General features: G+C 38.9%; 1 protein-coding gene across 1 annotated transcript in view; it reads left to right on the top strand.

The window, feature by feature from the left end:
• The window catches only part of CSMD1 (CUB and Sushi multiple domains 1), a 1,658,099-nt gene that overhangs the window by 584,123 nt on the left and 1,053,560 nt on the right, over positions 1-20,416 (top strand). Inside the window, exon 4 of the mRNA XM_052661250.1 lies at positions 14,781-14,975. Within this exon, the coding sequence (XP_052517210.1) occupies positions 14,781-14,975 (195 nt within the window). The remainder of the gene's footprint in view (positions 1-14,780; positions 14,976-20,416) is intronic.

Here is a 20,416-nt window from a genome sequence, read left to right as displayed (position 1 = left end):
ACAGAAATGGTATGGACCTAACAGAAACAGAAGATATTAAGACGAGGTGGCAAAAATACACAGAACTGTACAAAAAAAGATCTTCATGACCCAGATAACCACGATGGTATGATCACTCACTTAGAGCCAGATATTCTGGAATGTGAAGTCAAGTGGGTCTTAGGAAGTATCACTATGAACAAAGCTAGTGCAGGTGATGGAATTCCAGTTGAGCTGTTTCAAATCTTAAAAGATGATGCTGTGAAATTGCTGCACTCAATATGCCAGCAAATTTGGAAAACTCAGCAGTGGCCACACGACTGGAAAAGGTCAGTTTTCATTCTCATCTTAGAGAAGAACAATACCAAAGAATGTTCAAACTACTGAACAATTGCACTCATCTCACACACTAGCAAAGTAATGCTCAAAGTTCCTCAAGCCAGCTTCAAAAGTACCTTAACTGTGAACTTCCAGATGTTCAAGCTGTCTTCAGAAAAGGCAGAGGAATGAGAGATCAAATTACCAACATCTGTTGGATTATTGAAAAAGCAAGATAATACCAGAAAAAATCTACGTCTGCCTTATTGACTATGCCAAAACCTTTGATTGTGTGGATCACAACAAACTGTGGAAAATTCCTCAAGAGATAGGAATACCAGACCACCTGACCTGCCTCCTGAAAAATCTGTATGCAGGCCAAGAAGCAACAGTTAGAACTAGAAATGGAACACCAGACTGGTTCCAAATAGGGAAAGGAATGCATCAAGGCTGTATATTGTCAACCTGCTTATTTTATTTATATGCAGAGTGCATCATGTGAAATGCTGGGCTGGATGAAGCACAAGCTGGAATCAAGATTGCCGGGAGAAATATCAATAACCTCAGATATGCAGATGATACCACCCTTATGGCAGAAAGTGAAGAAGAACTAAAGAGCCTCTTGATGAAAGTGAAAGAGGAATGTGAAAACATTGAATTAAAACTCAACATTCAGAAAACGAAGATCATGTTATCCAGTCCCATCACTTCATGTCAAATAGATGGGGAAACAGTGGAAATAGTGATAGACTTTACTTTTTTGTGTCGGAGAGTGTTTTGCCTATGTTCTCCTCTAGGAGTTTTATAGTTTCTGGTCTTATGTTTAGGTCTTTAATCCATTTTGAGTTTATTTTTGTGTATGGTGTTAGAAAGTGATCTAGTTTCATTCTTTTACAAGTGGTTGACCAGTTTTCCCAGCACCACTTGTTAAAGAGATTGTCTTTACTCTGTTGTATATTCTTGCCTCCTTTGTCGAAGATAAGGTATCCATAGGTGTGTGGATTTATCTCTGGGCTTTCTATTTTGTTCCATTGATCTATATTTCTGTCTTTGTGCCAGTACCATACTGTCTTGATGACTGTGGCTTCGTAGTAGAGCCTGAAGTCAGGCAAGTTGATTCCTCCAGTTCTATTCTTCTTTCTCAAGATTGCTTTGGTTATTCGAGGTTTTTTGTATTTCCATACAAATCTTGAAATTATTTGTTCTAGTTCTGTGAAGAATACTGCTGGTAGCTTGATAGGGATTTCATTGAATCTATAAATTGCTTTGGGTAGTATACTCATTTTCATTATATTGATTCCTCTGATCCATGAACACAGTATATTTCTCCATCTATTAGTGTCCTCTTTGATTTCTTTCATCAGTGTTTTATAATTTTATATATATAGGTCTTTAGTTTCTTTAAGTAGATATATTCCTAAGTATTTTATTCTTTTCATTGCAATGGTGAATGGAATTGTTTCCTTACTTTCTTTTTCTACTTTCTCATTATTAGTGTATAGGAATGCAAGGGATTTCTGTGTGTTGATTTTATATCCTGCAACTTTACTATATTCATTGATTAGCTCTAGTAATTTTCTGGTGGAGTCTTTAGGGTTTTCAATGTAGAGGATCATGTCATTTGCAAACAGTGAGAGTTTTACTTCTTCTTTTCCAATCTGGATTCCTTTTATTTCTTTTTCTGCTCTGATTGCTGTGGCCAAAACTTCCAGAACTATGTTGAATAGTAGCGGTGAAAGTGAGCACCCTTGTCTTGTTCCTGACTTTAGGGGAAATGCTTTCCATTTTTCACCATTGAGGATAATGTTTGCTGTGGGTTTGTCATATATAGCTTTTATTATGTTGAGGTATGTTCCTTCTATTCCTGCTTTCTGGAGAGTTTTTATCATAAATGGATGTTGAATTTTGTCAAAGGCCTTCTCTGCATCTATTGAGATAATCATATGGCTTTTATTTTTCAATTTGTTAAGTGGTGAATTACACTAAAATTAGTTCTGCTATGATCCTTTTCCTGAAGTTATTTTTCTCTTTTCCTAAGGCAACACAGGTAGCATGAATCTTCTTGAGTTTGTTTCATATCGGAGCCATGACAGAGGCTGCTTCCTAGGGCCCTGGCTCCTCTGGGCTCACCTCTCTTACCCTCACACTCAGCTAGACTTCCAGGGTCAGGAGCCTGTCCAATGGCCACAAGCTAGTGGTATCCACCCACTGCTGGCACTTTCCACTGATGAGCACTAATGCAACACTCTTAAATTACATTGTCTTTGAAATGTTGAACCTGCTCGTATCATGCACAGATGATAAGCTTTTTGTCTGCTTACCCCTGAAAGGATGCTCTTCCTTTAGAAAAGTGGGAGAAAAATCAAAGACCTCATCCTGCTTCTTGTTTCTGAGATCCTTTATCCAGATCAAGTGTATTAGATCCCTGGACACGAAAGTAGACATAAATTAAAATAATGTCCTATAATTTTATTTAGATGTCCAGCTCAGGTTTTACAGAGATTAAAAATTATTTTCTTTAATTTTAACACATTTTATCTACTGTGTACCCTGGTCCCAGACACTCTGGCCCCCACCCCCTCCAAGGCCAGGCTGGCATCACTAGGAAGACCTCATCCTTTCTTGACCATGAACTTCTCTTATCACCACAGGATACTCTGAACCCACAAGTTGTCTGGTAACAGCTTCTCTTGTAAAGTTGAAGATTTAGGTGTAATCTCTGAACTAAAAAACACCTCAGTGAACTCCATGGTAAATATGACTAGTTTCACATCCCACAGTGAAATAAAAAGTACAAACAAAAACAGTTAGACATTTCATTGCTGAGGTCTGCAGGAATTGCTTCTGGTTGGAGAGAGCTGATGGGTGGAAGGTGACACCTGTCCAGGGAGCAATCACATCTCATAACTGGACATCTAAAGGGCACTTGTCTGGGAAGGGTGGGAAGGCATCCACATCTCATACTGGGCAGTGCTGCTGGAAGGACTCTGCTCTCTCACTCTGAGTTGGGACAGTCCCCAAACCAACCCCAGCCCAGAGCTCCCCAGAGGACAAGCTGAGGCTTCGCCACAACTTCCTGCAGCTCAGCACCTTCCTCTGCCCAGCCCTGACACCTCCCCTCCAAGTGTGAATGTGCCAGCCCCACCAGGTAGAGTGCCCACATGCAGCCCCCATATCCAGGGCCAGCATCCCAGGGAGCTAGGCTGTGACTCTGTTCACTTCCCTGGAGGAAATGTTGAGGCCAAGATGAAGGGAGGCTTCCTGACTCAGCCAATTGGGTACAATCACCTGGAGAATGAAATCGCCAGGTTCCTCCATGTGGAGGGGTCCCTGCACTCAGAGATGGGTCTCTGCACTTAAATCTAGCTGAGTCCCAATATAGCTAAGAACCTTGGAGTCTAGAGTTAGGATTCTTACAGTTAAGAATCCTAAGAATTCTCATCACAAGAAATTCTTTTATTTTGTATCTATATAAGATGATGGATGTTCACTAAAGTTATTGTGGTCATCATCACATGACTATGTAACGAGTGTAAGTCAAATCAGTATGTTGTACACATTCAACTTATATATAGAGATGAAAATATATATCTATATATATAGATGAATGTCAATTATATCACAATAAATTGAGGAGGAAAAATAGTAAGGAAGGAATGGAGAAATGGAGGAAAGAAGAATCTTATTAGAGTTTAGAATAGAAAAAAAAAAAAAAAAACTAGATGGGATTTTCTGTAGTTCAAGACCATGCCGTGGGAAGGAATAATAAATGATGATTGTATTTTGTTTAATCTTTAAATGTTGTGTTACTTCTCCAAGTTTCCTTTGGCATTTGCATTTTTCACTTTACAGGAAGAGGTGTTGAGAAAGGCATTAAAAGTCATATGTTCTGAAACAGCAGTTGTTGTGCAAAATCCTAACCTTAATGTAATTGATGAGTTTATCCCTCTCTCTCCCTGCTTCTCACTGTTAAAACAGAAAATAAAATATGATATCACAGAGGCAGACAGCTAATGGGCAAGAATGGACAAGATCCCTGTTCCTAGTTCTTCAGCTTAGCCCCCCCCCCCCCATTAAACTACTCCCAAATTATTTCTATCACATTCCTATTTAAAAGCAAATCAATTATATCAACACAAGCAGTATGGTGGTAGACATGCCCCAGGTTTATACAGATGTGGGTTCATCTGCGTTACCTCCACCAAGTTTCTCATCTTATTTACAGATAAATTTGGAAAACAATCCCTTTGTGGGGAATTAGCAGTAGCATAGGTAAAGTGTCTGAGTGTTTAACCCAGATGTGCAGCATGTGATAAATATTGTTATTTTAAGGTAATTAAAACTGTAACTTGAAGCACAGAAGTAAATGTGTACTACCATCACCTACATAACATTCCTCTGGTAATATTACAAAACACACTTGGTTTTATAACTTCAGTTTGACCATTCTGCAGTCTTGTCACCTCTTCATGATGGACACCCAGCAGACTCCAGAGGCTGTCTCCCCCATGTGTTTCCTCCAGGTCTCTTCCATCCAAAGCTTTTCATGTCAGCATGCTCCATGTTGTCCCTGTTGGAGGCCCTTTCCTTCCAGCAGTCTACTTGAAGGGGAGAGGGAGCCGGAGACAGAGGGAGAGGCTCTTTCCTCCCCTCCTCCTCTTTTCTCTCCCTCTGCCCAGTCGTCCACAGCTCCTCCTCTTTCCTGTAGACTGCACACAGTCTCTGCACGGGCTCTTTAGAAGCCATGTGGTGACTGTTCTTTCTCTGCTGGCTCCTGGATTGCGATGCCCAGGGCAGAATCTGGGCATCTTCACCTTTGCAGTCTGATCACTAATAACAACTTGGAATGTATTTGTTGGGGAAAAGAAGCATGAGATGTGATACACTGACATTACTTTTAACAGCTTTATTGAGGAGTGCCATCTACTTTTGTCTTTGATACTCCTTTATTTCAGTTCCTTTCCAGTTACTCATGTTCCACTCTTTAGTGATTTGTTTGAGATATTTCTTCTTTTCATAATATAAACTCTCTGTGCTGTGAATCTCCCTAAAGCATGACTTTTGATACATCCCACAACTTTGACTTGTTGTTTTAACAGTTTCATGTAATTCAGTTCAGTCGCTCAGTCATGTCTGACTCTTTGTGACCCCATGAACTGCAGCACTCCAGGCCTCCCTGTCCATCACCAGCTCCCAGAGTCCATCCAAACCCATGTACATTCAGTCAGTAATGCCATCCAACCATCTCATTCTCTGTCATCCCTTTCTCCTCCTGCCCTCAAACTTTCCCAGCATCAGGGTCTTTTCAAATGGGTCAGCTCTTCACATCAGGTGGCCAAAGTATTGGAGTTTCAGCTTGAACATCAGTCCTTCCAATGAATACCCAGGACTGATCTCCCTTAGGATGGACTGGTTAGATCTCCTTGTGGTCCAAGGGACTCTCAAGAGTCTTCTCCAACACCACAGTTCAAAAGCATCAATTCTTTCTTTATAGTCCAACTCTCACATCCATACACGGCCACTGGAAAAACCATAGCCTTGACTAGACGGACCTTTGTTGACAAAGTAATGTCTCTGTTTTTTAATATGCTGTCTAGGTTGGTCATAACTTTCCTTCCAAGGAGTAAGTGTCTTTTAATTTCATGGCTGCAGTTACCATCTGCAGTGATTTCGGAGCCCAGAAAAATAGAGTCAGCCACTGTTTCCCCATCTATTTGACATGAAGTGATGGGACTGGATAACATGATCTTAGTTTTCTGAATGTTGAGCTCTAAGCCAACTTTTTCTCTCTCCTCTTTCACTTTCATCAAGAGGCTCTTTAGTTCTTCTTCACTTTCTGCCATAAGGGTGGTGTCATCTGCATATCTGAGGTTATTGATATTTCTCCCGGCAATCTTGATTCCAGCTTGTGCTTCATCCAGCCCAACGTTTCTCATGATGTACTCTGCATAGAAGATAAATAAGCAGGGTGACAATATACAGCCTTGGTGTACTCCTTTTCCTATTTGGAACCAGTCTGTTGTTCCATGTCCAGTTCTAACTGTTGCTTCCTGACCTGCATGCAGGTTTCTCAAGAGGCAAGTCAGGTGGTCTGGTATTCCCATCCCTTTCAGAATTTTCCACAGTTTATTGTGATCCACACAGTCAAAGGCTTTGGCATAGTCAATAAGGCAGAAATAGATGTTTTTCTGTAACTCTCTTGCTTTTTCGATGATCCAGCGGATGTTGGCAATTTGATCCCTGGTTCCTCTGCCTTTTCTAAAACCAGCTTGAACATCTGGAAGTTCATGATTCACGTATTGCTGAAGCCTGCCTTGGGGAATTTTAAGCATTACTTTACTAGTGTGTGAGATGAGTGCAATTGTGCAGTAGTTTGAACATTGTTTAGCATTGCCTTTCTTTGGGACTGGAATGAAAACTGACATTTTCCAGTCCTGTGGCCACTGCTGAGTTTTCCAAATATGCTGGCATATTGAGTGCAGCACTTTCACAGCATCATCTTTCAGGATTTGAAATAGTTCAACTGGAATTCCATCACCTCCACTAGCTTTGTTCATAGTGATGCTTCCTAAGGCCCACTTGACTTCACATCTCATGATGTCTGGCTCTAGGTGAGTGATCACACCATCGTGATTATCCGGATTGTGAAGATCTTTTTTGTACAGTTCTTCTGTGTATTCTTGCCACCTCTTCTTAATATCTTCTGCTTCTGTTAGGTCCCTACCATTTCTGTCCTTTATCGAGCCCATCTTTGCATGAAATGTTCCCTTGGAATCTCGAATTTTCTTGAAAAGATCTCTAGTCTTTCCCATTCTGTTGTTTTCCTCTATTTCTTTGCATTGATCACTGAGGAAGGCTTTCTTATCTCTCCTTGCTATTCTTTGGAACTCTGCATTCAAATGTATATATCTTTCCCTTTCTCCTTTGCTTCTGGCTTCCCTTGTTTTCACAGCTACTTGTAAGGCCTCATCAGACAGCCATTTTGGTTTTTTGCATTTCTTTTTCTTGGGGATGGTCTTGATTCCTGTCTCCTGTACAAACCTTCACCCGTAGTTCATCAGGTACTCTGTCTATCAGATCTAGTCCCTTAAATCTATTTCTCACTTCCAGTGTATAGTCATAAGGGATTTGATTTAGGTCATACCTGAATGGTCTATCATGGACATCACTAGATGGTTGACACTGAAATCAGATTGATTATATTCTTTGCTGCCAAAGATGGAGAATCTCTGTACAGTCAGCAAAAACAAGACCGGGAGCTGACTGTGGCTCAGATCATGAACTCCTTATTGCCAAATTCATGTAGTTCAGACATTTACTAATATCCCTTGTGACTTCCTCTTTAGCCATTAATTAATTAGATGTTGGTTGAGAGTTTTGTTCAAGGATTCTATAACCTTAGTGATTTTCTGTCATTTAAGAGAGTAGTTTGGTAATCCCAACTGTAATTTAGTTTTATTCATTTCTCCTTGTAATTCTGTCAGTATTTGCCCATATATTTAGAAGCTTTGTTATTAGGCACATAAATGTCTAGGAGTGTACACCTTTTTAACATTAGGAGACAACCCTCTGTGCATTAAAACTGTGTGTGATATTAGCATAGGAACTTAAGTGTTCTTTTGATTAATGTTAGAATTTTTATTCATATTTTTCACTTTCTTTCATATCTTTGCATCTTTAAAGTGCATTTTTTTTTTGCATTAGTGTATCATTGGCTTATTTTCATCCAGTCTAACAGTTTCTGCCTTTTTCCCCCCACATGTCTAGCTAAGGTGCTCAATCTTCACTTTCTTCAAGACAAAGAATAAAATTAGAGTAACTGTTTTAATACTGTTGTCTACTAATTCAACCATCTATGCCATTTCTGGCTTTTTTTTTTTTTATTCTTCTTTCTCCTCACTATGAATTTTATTTTCTTGCCAGTTATCATGCTTAATTGGACCCCAGACATTGTGAATCTTAATTTGGAGGATACTAGATACCTTTGTGTTCCCCAAAATATTTTTTGGATGTTGTTAAACTTCTTGGGACAGTTTGATCCTTACAGATACTACTTTTTAAGACTTCATGAAGAGCAAGTCAAGTTGGAACCTCAGGTGAGCTTTTAAGTAGCTCATTTATTTGCGGGTTTGTGGATCTGATGCTCTGAATTCTGTCCACTGAGCCATGAAGGTGTCTGTTCTCACTGTTGGGAGCAGGTATTCTGTTCAGCCCTGCGAGTGTCTGGGCACTTTTGCCTCTAATCCCTTAATAATTCTTCCATTAGCCTTGGTCATTTGCTTACATACATGCAGCAGTAAGCACTCACGTATGTTCAGGAGGGGCTCTGCAGGTCTCTGGAGCCCTGGCTCCCTTGTAAACTTCAGCCTTCCTGACATCTGGGTTCTCATCTCTGCCTCCTCAACTCAGGAAGACCATCAGTCTTACCCTGGGTTTCCACTCCCTGCACCTGGGATCCCTGCCCTCTCCAGAGAATCTGCTGGGGAGGTTTTAAGAACTCTCACTTGATTCCTGTCCCTCAGAATCATGATCTGACAATGACTGATGCCCAAGGCTTGGAAAGTCATTTAAAGCAATAACAAATATTGACTTTTTTTTTTCAAACTTCATTAAACACTGAAACTCCAACTTAGCCAAAGAAATATTGTAGTGAAATTATTTTTTAATTTAAATTAATAAAACGAACAGTGAGTGACTAAGAAAGAGTTTAGAATTGTTTTCTAGGATCACTTTAATTAAGTTCTGTTAACCACCCCTCATTGTGTTTAACGTAATATTTAACTTTCGGAACAGGTTGTATTATCCTTGTTACACGGTCATCATGCGTCAGAGAGTAAACAGAGCAGCATCTGGCATAGGACAGAGGTCATTTTGGTCAGTTCTTGAGTGGTTGCTGGCATCTTTGCTCTCATCAACATGATAATCTGCAAGGGCTTGTAGTAAAGTTTATTTCAGTGTCTTTTTCTTTATCTTATAGAAATACTGAGACACTTGCAAGCAGCTGAACATCCATTTGCTGAGTGTAAAGTTTACTTTTGAGAAGAATAAAGATGATCATAAAAATTGTATACCTGCTTATGTCATTATTGGGAGAATCTGGGATCCACCATGTGGTGGGAGTGTGTGTAAATTTACCTGAGAAAATTCATGTACATGCAAGTTTCTGTTCAGTAATTCAGTGATAACTGAAAAGTTCACCTGGTGTTATTACTTATTGCTATGCTTGTTTTGTATGTCAATCACTTATGCTTAATTGTCAGCTGTGGATATTACCAGGCGTATTCTTCCATGATTGCTTCTCAGCTTGACTCAGGCTCTCTGATCTCGATTTTAACTTTTTGGCCATTTTTCCATTTTGTGTAATGATTAACCCCCTTCTCCCATTAACTTTGGTATTTCAGAAGATTTATGTCTGGCCCCCAGTTATTTTTCTTTTATATCCCCTCCATTGTTACTCTCAAATTAGAAGGGAAACTTAGCATTTTTCTGGTCCTTCCCTCTTTTCTTGCTAACTCTAGTGTTCATTCAGGTAGTTGCTGGAGAGAGAATGACAAGACACTCACGTTCACAACTAAACTTCCTCTCCCACATCCGTGGCCTTCATGGGCTCTCTTCCTGGGTCACCATCATAAATCCCTCTTGTGGCCGTTTCTTCCTCAGCAGTTCACTCTTAGCTCCTTGGTCCTAGATGTACAGTCATTTATGTCTAGGTTGATGCCTGTGCTGTTTGGGGTGGTAAAGGTCCAACTGCTCATAGATACAGGTTAGTGAAATGAAGACAACTTCTCCTTTAAAGATATGCACCTGTGAAAGATCAACCAGAAAAATTAAAGACCGTGAGCTCATCCCAGGGGTCACCAGACCATACGTGCTTTCTTGCATTCTCCACAGTTATTTCACATAGCATTGTTTTGCAACAAGCATTTTTGTGTTCTCATTTCTTACAGGCTTATAATGTCTTAAAACCGCTATTAAAAATCTTCTGAAAATCCAGCCCCTAGATTTCAAATCCATCTGCCAACTGGTCTTTTTTCTTGTGTTAACTTTGTTACCCAGTCCCGCCTAGTCCCTTTCTCCCATCCTGCAAATTTACCTGACAGCTTGAAACATATTTTTTAAAAGCTATGTAACAATTTTGCCTTCAGTTTTACATGAGGAAACATCATAATGCTCCCCAATCCTTGTATTTCTGTTACTATATCAAACAAAGCTCTACTGAGAACATGGCTGATTTAATGGCATTTTTATCATTTTTCTTGCTTTTTGCAATGACAGCAGTTTATTTTAGTTTACTGTAGTGCTGAAGAGCAGAAATTCTGGATCCATCATGTGCAAACCGTATCGCCAGTACTTGCCAGCTGTGTGGCCATGAAGGTTGCTTAACCTTTCTATGCTTCAGTACCTTCCTCTGTGAAAGGAGATAATAATGGTACTTACTTCGTATACACTGTTAATATATGTAAACCACTTAAAACAATGTCTAGTGCATCACATGTGCTGTGTGTAACTGGTTGTTATTAAAACAGAGCAAGAATAAGGACGAGTTAACATGGCTAAAAAGTGGAGTGTCTTTTCCTTTTGCTTCCCTTTTAATGACTGTGTTCTTACTTTAATTACAACATTGACTTCAGCAGACATTTTCTGGTTTCATTGTTTCTGAAACTGGTATTTGTCAGAACCCCTGCATACTTTTAAATTTGTATGATTTCTCTGAAGTCCACATGGTGCTTTAGAACTGGGAAAGTAAATTTGAAATTGCTAATATGTCTATTGAGCGCTTACTCTGTTCCATGTACCCTGCTAGCTATTGATTCTGCTTTACATCATATATGTGTCCTAACACACCCATTACTAGGTTTTGTTTTTCATTCCTCTCATCAAGACATAGAGGCTGAGACTTTGTCCAACCTTGTAGGTGTGTTTCTGGAGTAGAAGCATGCATTTTTCTGACACAGATTCCCATAACCCACCGTGCTGGGTTCTTTTCTTATAGCCATTTGCCAGAACTGCATCCTTTGTTTAAAAATAATCTTTCTGTATTAATTTGGCCAAACCTTACCACTTTCCACCTTAAAGTCTACTTAAAATTCACTCCTCTTTGAGTTCTTCTCATCCAGATCCTGTAAATTTTCAGGAACAATATAATATTTTCACAGCACGTCCCCCACATTGTTGTTCATCATGTGGACAAGGAGAGCTTGGCAGTGGATGACATTAAATGATTACTCCCCCTACCTGACGATTCCTCCTTGCTCTTGGTGCATATCTGTTTTCTCTGCACCTTCTTGTCCTACCAAACAGCCATGGCTCAGAGAGTCGGTCCAGAGAGTAAATGGCAGGTTTCAAGACTTGAACATCTGGCTTCTAAAAGTGTTCCTGAATATGAGTATTATCAGGTGGTTCAAATCCTTCCCAAAGGTTGCAGGAGGGAGTCCAGGGCAAACAATCTGTGGACAAACACATCACATACTGTTGGTTTTTATTTCCAGGGTTGTGTGTCAGGTGGGTATTTGGAGTTTTATTTTCTTAAGCTCCAGTGAGACTCCTGGAAAGACAGAGTGTAAACAAATTGTCTGACATACACACTGGGGGACCCAGTTTCCACATGAATAGACCTAATGAAATCTCATTAATTGTGCACATCCTGCTAAAAATGCTGCTGTGCCTGATGAATTACAGGCTTCTGTTCACCAGCCTTTTATCCTGTTTCGTGATGAATATAAATACTGTATTTTTAGTTGCGAGTTTCCATGTGTCTTCTGAAAAGGGATTTGATATGGCATCCATTTAATGATTGAAATGCTTGGGTCTAAGGCTTAATGTGAGAGCCTCACGAAGTCACTGACTTGTGACCATTTGTACTCGGCAAAGCAGAAGTATCATAGAGGGGATTTCCATGAGTGTAATTGGAATGACAGCCTAAGTTTCAGGCCGCAGGTGTGCAGACTTGGCTCCATGGGGTCTGATGGATGGAAGCCTGCCCCAAAAGGAAAGAGCCATGCCCAGGGCTCCTTTCAGCATTCTTTCACATCGGCAAGTGTCTGCACCAGGTGCCCCCTCCCACCACCCTAGTAGGAATGCCTTTCTTGAAGCATCTGTAAGAGGGTGCATATGACTTCAAGGAATGATTAAAGCAAACTAAATGGAGAGTCCAAGTCAGCTCAGTAACATTTACTAAATACTTAATGTGTCCTCATTGCCCTGGGAGACACCAGAGACATTTGGTATCTTCAGGGAAACTGGCTTAAAAATTAGTTCAAATGAAATTGGCAGAAATGACAACAGAGTTGAATTTATTTATTTTAAATTAGTTTTTCCCAGCCGCTGGATTTTCATATCTTGGCATTGTCTGCATGTCTGAGTTGTATATCTTGGTGTAGACCTATTATAATTTGTGTCCATTTTTCACAATTTAAGATATTTTTGTAATGTTTTAATGAAATGACTGATGTTTTTGTAATATTATGGGTATATTTTCATTTCTGTGTTTGTTTGCAACTAGAAGTAAATGTTTTAAATCATCCTTAATAATTTCTATTCACTCGTTGACACTATTCACATTAAAATGTTAATACTTTTTTCCTAAAATAAGATTGATTGAAATCAAAAATCTCATTCTGAACAAGGGAGAAAAATGCCAAAAGCATTCATATTCGTATATCTCCCCCTTTCCTTTACTCTCTCCATTGATGATACAGTTTCAGCCAGCCCAGGTCTCACAACTGTCTCTGATTGTAACAACCCTAGCTTAGGCTGGCTGACAGATACCCCAGGGCATAAAATAAAGTGATTCTCCAAGATGGAATTGGAAATTTTCTGCCTTTGAAAGTCACAGACAAATTCCAAAGAGTTAAAATTGTTTTTAAACAACATTTTAAAGATAGACTTATTGCCTTTGGAATAGTGGATGTAGGCTTAAAAACAGAATTTCTTTTTTATAAAAGACAACAAAGATGGTTATAGATTATACTGAATTATTTTCTATTATGTTATCAAACAGGTTTTTGTAGGCTATTTTCAGAAATTATTTTCTAGAAACTAGAGGTGTGCAAACTTTGACCACATAAGTAGTAATCTCACAAACATGTCAATAACATTAAACATTTAAACTATGGCATTTGTTTTGTGTTTCTATATAGTTTAGTTCATATGTATTTAAATTATATAAAAGTAAAATTAATCTTTGAAATAAATGAAATTTCATCCCCATTTACTGGGAAAGATCTGTTTATCTCTCAGCTTAAAAACAAATAAAAAAGAAAAACTTCTCTGTATTTTATATATACACCAAAGTATGCTCTTATACTAATGCAAAAAAAAAAAAAAAAAAAAAAAAGGATACAGAAGTAGAACAGTTTTGTTCATTTGGAAATTTTTTTTATTTGTAAATCATTTCTTTTAAATAGTAGGATCCTTTGCTTATTTGAATTCTACATCATAGCAGCTAATTTATAGATGATATGCTAAATATAACCAGAAATATGGCAACAATAGCCAACAATTCTCCACTTTGTCTATTCAGTCAAGTTCAAAATTGCGTTCTGTGAGTATGAAACAGCATCATGTCCATGTGGTTAGAAGGCAGCTGAATTAAACAGAGAGTGCTGTCAGTGTGAACAGTGAGGAGGCTGGGCAAGACCGGAACCAGGGCTGCCTTGTTGAAACGCAGATGAAGACAGTGCTTGCTTTGTCAGAGCCTACACCTGAAACTTTGTTGTGAGTCAGATGCTCTAAATGCATAGAGCCTTACAGATGGCCTGGAATATAACAATGTTTCTGAAAGTCTGATAGATTAGCAAATGAGATTTTTAATTTATTCTTTAATTCAGTTATTTATCCATCAAACATTGATTGAACATTTATTACTGGTATGTGTCAGGCAGTGCTGGTCTGGGGGAATAAGGAAAAATATAGCATGCATATCCATTCATGTGCTTCCATTACCACTTTTTCAGCTATCCATATTCTGCTATATTATCTAATTGCTAATTCTATAGGCCTGTAGAATCTCATTGTTAGGAAAATAATCTAGATGTCATATAGAACATTGAATCTAAGCAGAACTGTATTTTTTCCTCTTAACAGAATCCACTTAATTATATTTTATATATATGTGTGTGTGTGTGTGTATATATATATACACACACACACATATTTAGGAGAAGGAAATGACAGCCCACTCCAGTATTCTTGCCTGGAGAATCCCATGGACAGGAGTCTGGTGGACTACAGTCCATGGGGTTGCACAGAATTAGACACAACTGAGTGTGCATGCACACGCATATATTTTTACAGGAGAACAAAACTGTAGATTTTACACAACATGAATCCATTTCGCTACTTGCATTTTAGGCAAAATTAAGATAGCTAGATTTGCTAACTTAAGTAATTCAAATGAGGTCTATGTTTTGTGATATAGACTGATGTCAGTAGAAAATCTTCCTTTAACTTATGTTTCTTTCTCTTTTTTTCCTTCCCAATAGTTTTACCCAGCCACACATGTGGAAATCCTGGGGAAATCCTGAAGGGAGTCCTCCATGGGACACGATTCAACATAGGAGACAAGATCCGATACAGCTGTCTCTCTGGCTACGTCTTGGAGGGCCACGCCATCCTGACCTGTATCGTCAGCCCCGGGAACGGGGCCTCCTGGGACTTCCCAGCCCCGTTCTGCAGAGGTAAGTGCCCAGGTGGGGAGGGCATGATGCGCTCACACCTGGATTGAACAAGTGGCTTTGGAACTGATGTAGGAAAATTTTCCACTTAGCAAAAGCAAGATACGTCATGCTGGGTCTTTCCATGTCAGTTTGTTCTGTTCCCAGTAGAGATATTATAAGTTACCTAAGAAACTATGTTGTTGTTCATTTGCTAAGTCAGGTTTGACTCTGCGACCGCATGGACTGTAGCATGTCAGGCTTCCCTGTCCTACACTGTCTCCTAGAGTTTGCTCAAACTTATGTCCATTGGGTAGGTGATATCATCCAACTGTCTCATCTCTGTTGCCCCCTTCTCTTCCTGCCCTCAATCTTTCCCAGTATCATCGCCTTTTCCAATGAGTCAGTTCTTTGCATCAGGTGACCAAGTATTGGAGCTGTAGCACCAGTCCTTCCATTGAATATTTAGGGTTGATTTCCTTTAGGATTGACTGGTTTGATCTCCTTGCTGTCCAAGGGACTCTCAGGAGTCTTCTCCAACACCACAGTTCAAAAGCATCAATTCTCTGGTGCTCAGCCCTCTTTATGGTCCAGCTCTCACACCTGTACATGACTATTGGAAAAATCATAACTTTGACTATATGGATCTTTGTCAGAAAAGTGAGATCTTTGCTTTTTAATAAGCTGTCTAGGTTTGTCATAGCTTTCCTTCCACGGAGCAGGTGTCTTTTAATTTCATGGCTGCAGTCACTGTCTGGAATGATTTTGAATCCCCCAAAATAAAGTTTATCCCTTCCATGAAGTGATGGTCCTGGATGCCATGATTCCATTTAGTTTTTTGAATGTTGAGTTTTTTTAATTTTTTTTATTTTTTAAAATATAAATTTATCTATTTTAATTGGAGGTTAATTACTTTACAATATTGTACTGGTTTTGCCATACATCAACATGAATCCGCCAAAGGTATACACATGTTCCCCATCCTGAACCCCCTTCCCTTCTCCTTCCCCGTACCATCCCTCTGGTTTTAAGCCAGACTTTTTACTCTCCTTTTTTCGCCCTCATCAAGAAAACACCATGACTGGACCCTATAAAGTCAGTAACAAATACAGATGCATTCTTTAAATACCAAGTTTTCTTCATCCTATTTCTGAAATTCTGTGGAATTCTGCACATTTTTATGACTTATCCTCATAGCATTCTAAGATTTAGTACACACATTTTTTTTTGGTCTTCTTTGAAGTTTCTTTTTTAATCTTTTTCTCATTAAGAATGGCAGATGTTCCTTGATAATTAAATTATATCACAGAAAGGCTCTTTCCACACCTTGGTATTTCGAGACAGACCATAAAGGAATGCTCTCGGGCAAGTGTTCCTCCTCATGGTTTGGTGCAAGATTGGACTCAGTTTCTTCTCAGAAACCTTTGATTTTCAGCCTTTTCTGTGATGTTATTTTTGTGATCCAGTAACTTTAGGAGAGAACATACTTTCACTCTTAGGTTTTAACTTTTTTAAGAAAAACTCAACTTATGATGTCAAAAATAATAGTGGAGCTTACATTTGTGTGTGTGATCAGTTGTATCTGACTCTTTGCAACCCCATGGACAGTAGCCCACCTAACTTACATTTATTGATGTCTTAATGTAATTCAGAAAGTTTTTGGACTGTTTTACTTGAATCATATCACTGAATTCTCATAAGACCTCAGTGAAATAATGAATGTTCATGCTCATTTCACAGATGAAGAAGCACGATTTTAATTTTCCAAAGTTTCCAAAGGTAGTACATGATGAGTTAAAACTCAAATTCATGACTGCCTTTTCAAAACTGAAGTGTGTTTGATATTAAATATTGTGTTAGTTTCCAGTGTACAGCAAAGAGATTCAGTTATATCTACTTGTATATATCTATACGTTTTTATTCTTTTTCCATTATAGTTTATTACAAGAACCATGTCTGACTTTTAATCCATATACGTAAGCAGGCAGATTCACAGCCTTAAGTCATCATATAAAGTGTACTGTTTCCATCAGTATGTTTATGTTTTAGTGTATGTTATTTAATAAATACTTTTGTCTGTTTTAATTAACTTATTTATTTTAATTGGAGGATAATTTCTTTACAATATTGTGGTGGTCTCTGCCATACATTGACACAAATCACCCATGGGTGCACACGTGTCCCCCAATCCTGAAACCCCCTCCCCACCCCATCCTTCTGGGTTGTCCCAGAGCACCAACATTGAGTGCCCTGCTTCATGCATTGAACTTGGACTGGTCAACTATTTTACATATGGTAATATACATATTTCAAGGTTATTCTCTCAAATCATCCCACCCTTGCCATCTCCCATGTAATCCAAAAGTCTGTTCTTTATATCTGTGTCTCTTTTGCTGCCTTACATATAGGATCATTGTTGCCATCTCTCTAAATTCCACATATATATGCATTAATATACTGTGTTGGTTTTTCTCTTTCTGACTTACTTCATTCTGTATAATAGGCTCCAGTTTCATCTACTGCTCTAGAACTGACTGAAATGCATTCTTTTTTATCGCTGAGTGATATTCCATAATGAATACTTTTCTATTTTTTTCATTATCTCTGTAAAGTGTGGCAATCTCATGACATGTTTCTGATGTTAATTGTCTTAGGAATAGCATATTGGGGCTTCCTGGTGGCTTCATAGTAAAGAATCTGCATGCAAATGCAGGAGACAGGGGTTTGACCCCTGAGTGGGGAAGATCCCCTGGGGGAGTAAATAACAACCCAGCAGTGTTCTTGCCTGGATAATCCCATGGGCAGAGGAGCCTGGTGGGTCACAAAGAGTCGGACACGGCTGAGCAACTAAAGAAGTGGCTACTACTGCTGCTGCTATTACTGCTAATGAAACCAGTATTATCACTACTGCTGTCACAGTAACTACAGCTGCTCACTGGTACATGGCGGTGACTTACTATGAGCGAGGCATTCCTCTCTCCTGTTTAATCTTCATGGTAGGTATTTTATTAAAGAATCATCTTACAAATAAGGCACCTAAGGGTTAGATGAGAAAATAACTTGTTCAAGATAGTCCAGCTGATAATGGTTGGGATTCAGATACACCATGTTCAAACCACCGCTGTCTCCTAGAGAAATTCCTGTCATGGGCATCTTATTCCTCATCCATCGTTCTTCCTGAAATGCTCATTTCTTTGCGTGTTCCTCAGGTCTGTTATCTCTCGCTTGTTTTTTTCCCATACTGCTATTATTTTCTATCTTCTGTTGTCAAAGATGATGCCCTTAAAATCCAGAATCTCCACCCTCGTCTTGTCATTGATTTCCCTCGACTCAGTGACCCCATTTGAGGACGCTGCCATGTGGGTATCCTAAATGTACACTTTCTTCCTTCTGTCTCCCCTTGTGTCTCTGAAATTCCCATTAACTCTGTGAAACTTTGGAATCACTCTGTTTTCCCCTGCTCACCACTCTTCTTCTGTTAGACTTTCATGCATCACCATTCCAACTTTCCCCTTCCAGACATTTTTTTCCTTCTCACCCAGACCTGCTTCATGTTGGTTAAATGACTCCATGTCTAGAATGTCTGCCTCCACCCTGCATTCTCCTCCTTAATTCCACTTCCCACCCCCAACACACACACACACACACACACACACATGCAAAACACTTCTTCATCATCACCAGTTCCTCTCTCAGTCAGACCACCTCAGTGACTCAGTAAGAGCTAAGTGAAACCTCTTCAAAGAGCTGCCCTGATGCTACCTTCCCTTGTCTTAACTGACTTGTCCACTTTCATCTCTTAGTGTTCCATTTGTTCAGTCGTACCGTCATGTCTGATTCTTTGCAGCCCCTTGGACTCCAGCACGCCAGACTTCCCTGTCCTTCACTATCTCCTGGAATTTGCTTGTTAGTGTCCGAGACACAGATGTTATGTTTTGTCTTCCATCACATGGTGCTTTGCTTGGGTTGACTCCCCCAAGGCCAGTTGTGTGTATCTCCCAAGAGCTGCATTCCCCTCACCCCACTTGCCATCCCCCATGGTGACACGGGAAACCAGCAAATGCTACCGAGCAAGGTTTCTTCCCGAAGAGTCCCCTACCAGCTCACCACTGGAAATCCAAACATTCACTTTTCCTGTTACAAAGTTTTCCCTTTCATATCCCCTAGGGCCATAAACCTTATTTAGTTGTCAAGTTTACACTTGAGTCCAAACTTTAGTCATTTTTTAAAAACCATTACAACCCGTTTTTAAATTGCTGTAAGAAAACACAGGTCCTTTGTCTTTAGCATTTTATTTCATTGGTATTTTGTATTTTAATCTATATCTTAAGAGTATTTCCTCAATGAGTTTTTTTTAATATATATTTATTTCTTTTTATTTTTAATATAAATTTATTTTAATTGGAGGCTAATTATTTTAATTGGAGGCTAATATTTTATTGGTTTTGCCATACATCAACATGTATCCACCGCAGGTATACATTTATTTATTTTAATTGGAGGTTAATTACTTTACAATATTGTATTGGTTTTGCCATACATCAACATGAATCCGCCACAGAGGGGGGTTCAGGATGAGGAAAACTTGTATACCTCAACGAGTTTTTAACCTGCCAGGAGATCATTTACAGTCATAAAAACCGACTATATCTTGACTTTCTCTGTGCCTTAAAAGTTACCCTAATCCATAGCCACTTGCCCTTAATGCTGTATTTAGCCCCCCATCCCAACATCTAGTTGATGAATAGAAATGTGCTAGGCACCCGATGAGGAGTTATTATAGACAAGAAAAGGAAAAAATAAATGTTAACAGCAATTATGCCAGTTTCCATTTTCCTCATATCTCCCAAGCATTTCCTTCTTAACTGGAGGGTCTTTACTAATTTCACAACTTGTAAACCTCAGAAAGTTAAAGTTGATATAACATTCAGCTCATAATCTTTTCCTATCTTGTCATCAATTTATTAAATCCCAACTCTATCACAGTGCTTTTTAAATGATCAATCTCTTCTGTATCATAGATTATTAATGCTTAAATTTTGCTTTTCTCAATGCTTGGGGTCATAACATTTCAAAAGGAATTAAGTTTGATATAATTATTTTATGAAACAAATCTGAAAGATACAACACAGTTTGTCATTGATGTTGGATAACTGGATCTTAAAAAAAAATCAGTGATCTGATTCTTATAAATATTTAGATGTGGCATATCTGGAAAAGATTAATTTCAGCAATGTGGACCTAGATAATTTTCAAAAATAAAATTAGTATAATTTCTGCTTCCTCAACATTCTGGTTATTTTGTTCCAGAAATTGCTTGAGAAGTCGTCTTAATAGTGCTACTAACAGTACCAGCGAATCTCTGCAGTGAACATTTGCTAGTGTTGAAAAATTTACATTATAGCTCCAAGTGGCAGCATTTAACCTGAACTTACACGTGTGTATCTTTTCTACAGTCACATGGT

This window comes from Budorcas taxicolor, chromosome 24 (assembly GCF_023091745.1).
Source record: "Budorcas taxicolor isolate Tak-1 chromosome 24, Takin1.1, whole genome shotgun sequence".
In the NCBI taxonomy this organism is placed as follows: Eukaryota; Metazoa; Chordata; class Mammalia; order Artiodactyla; family Bovidae; genus Budorcas; species Budorcas taxicolor.
The sequence above is the reverse complement of the archived record's forward strand: the minus strand, read 5'-3'. Positions and strand labels throughout refer to the sequence as shown.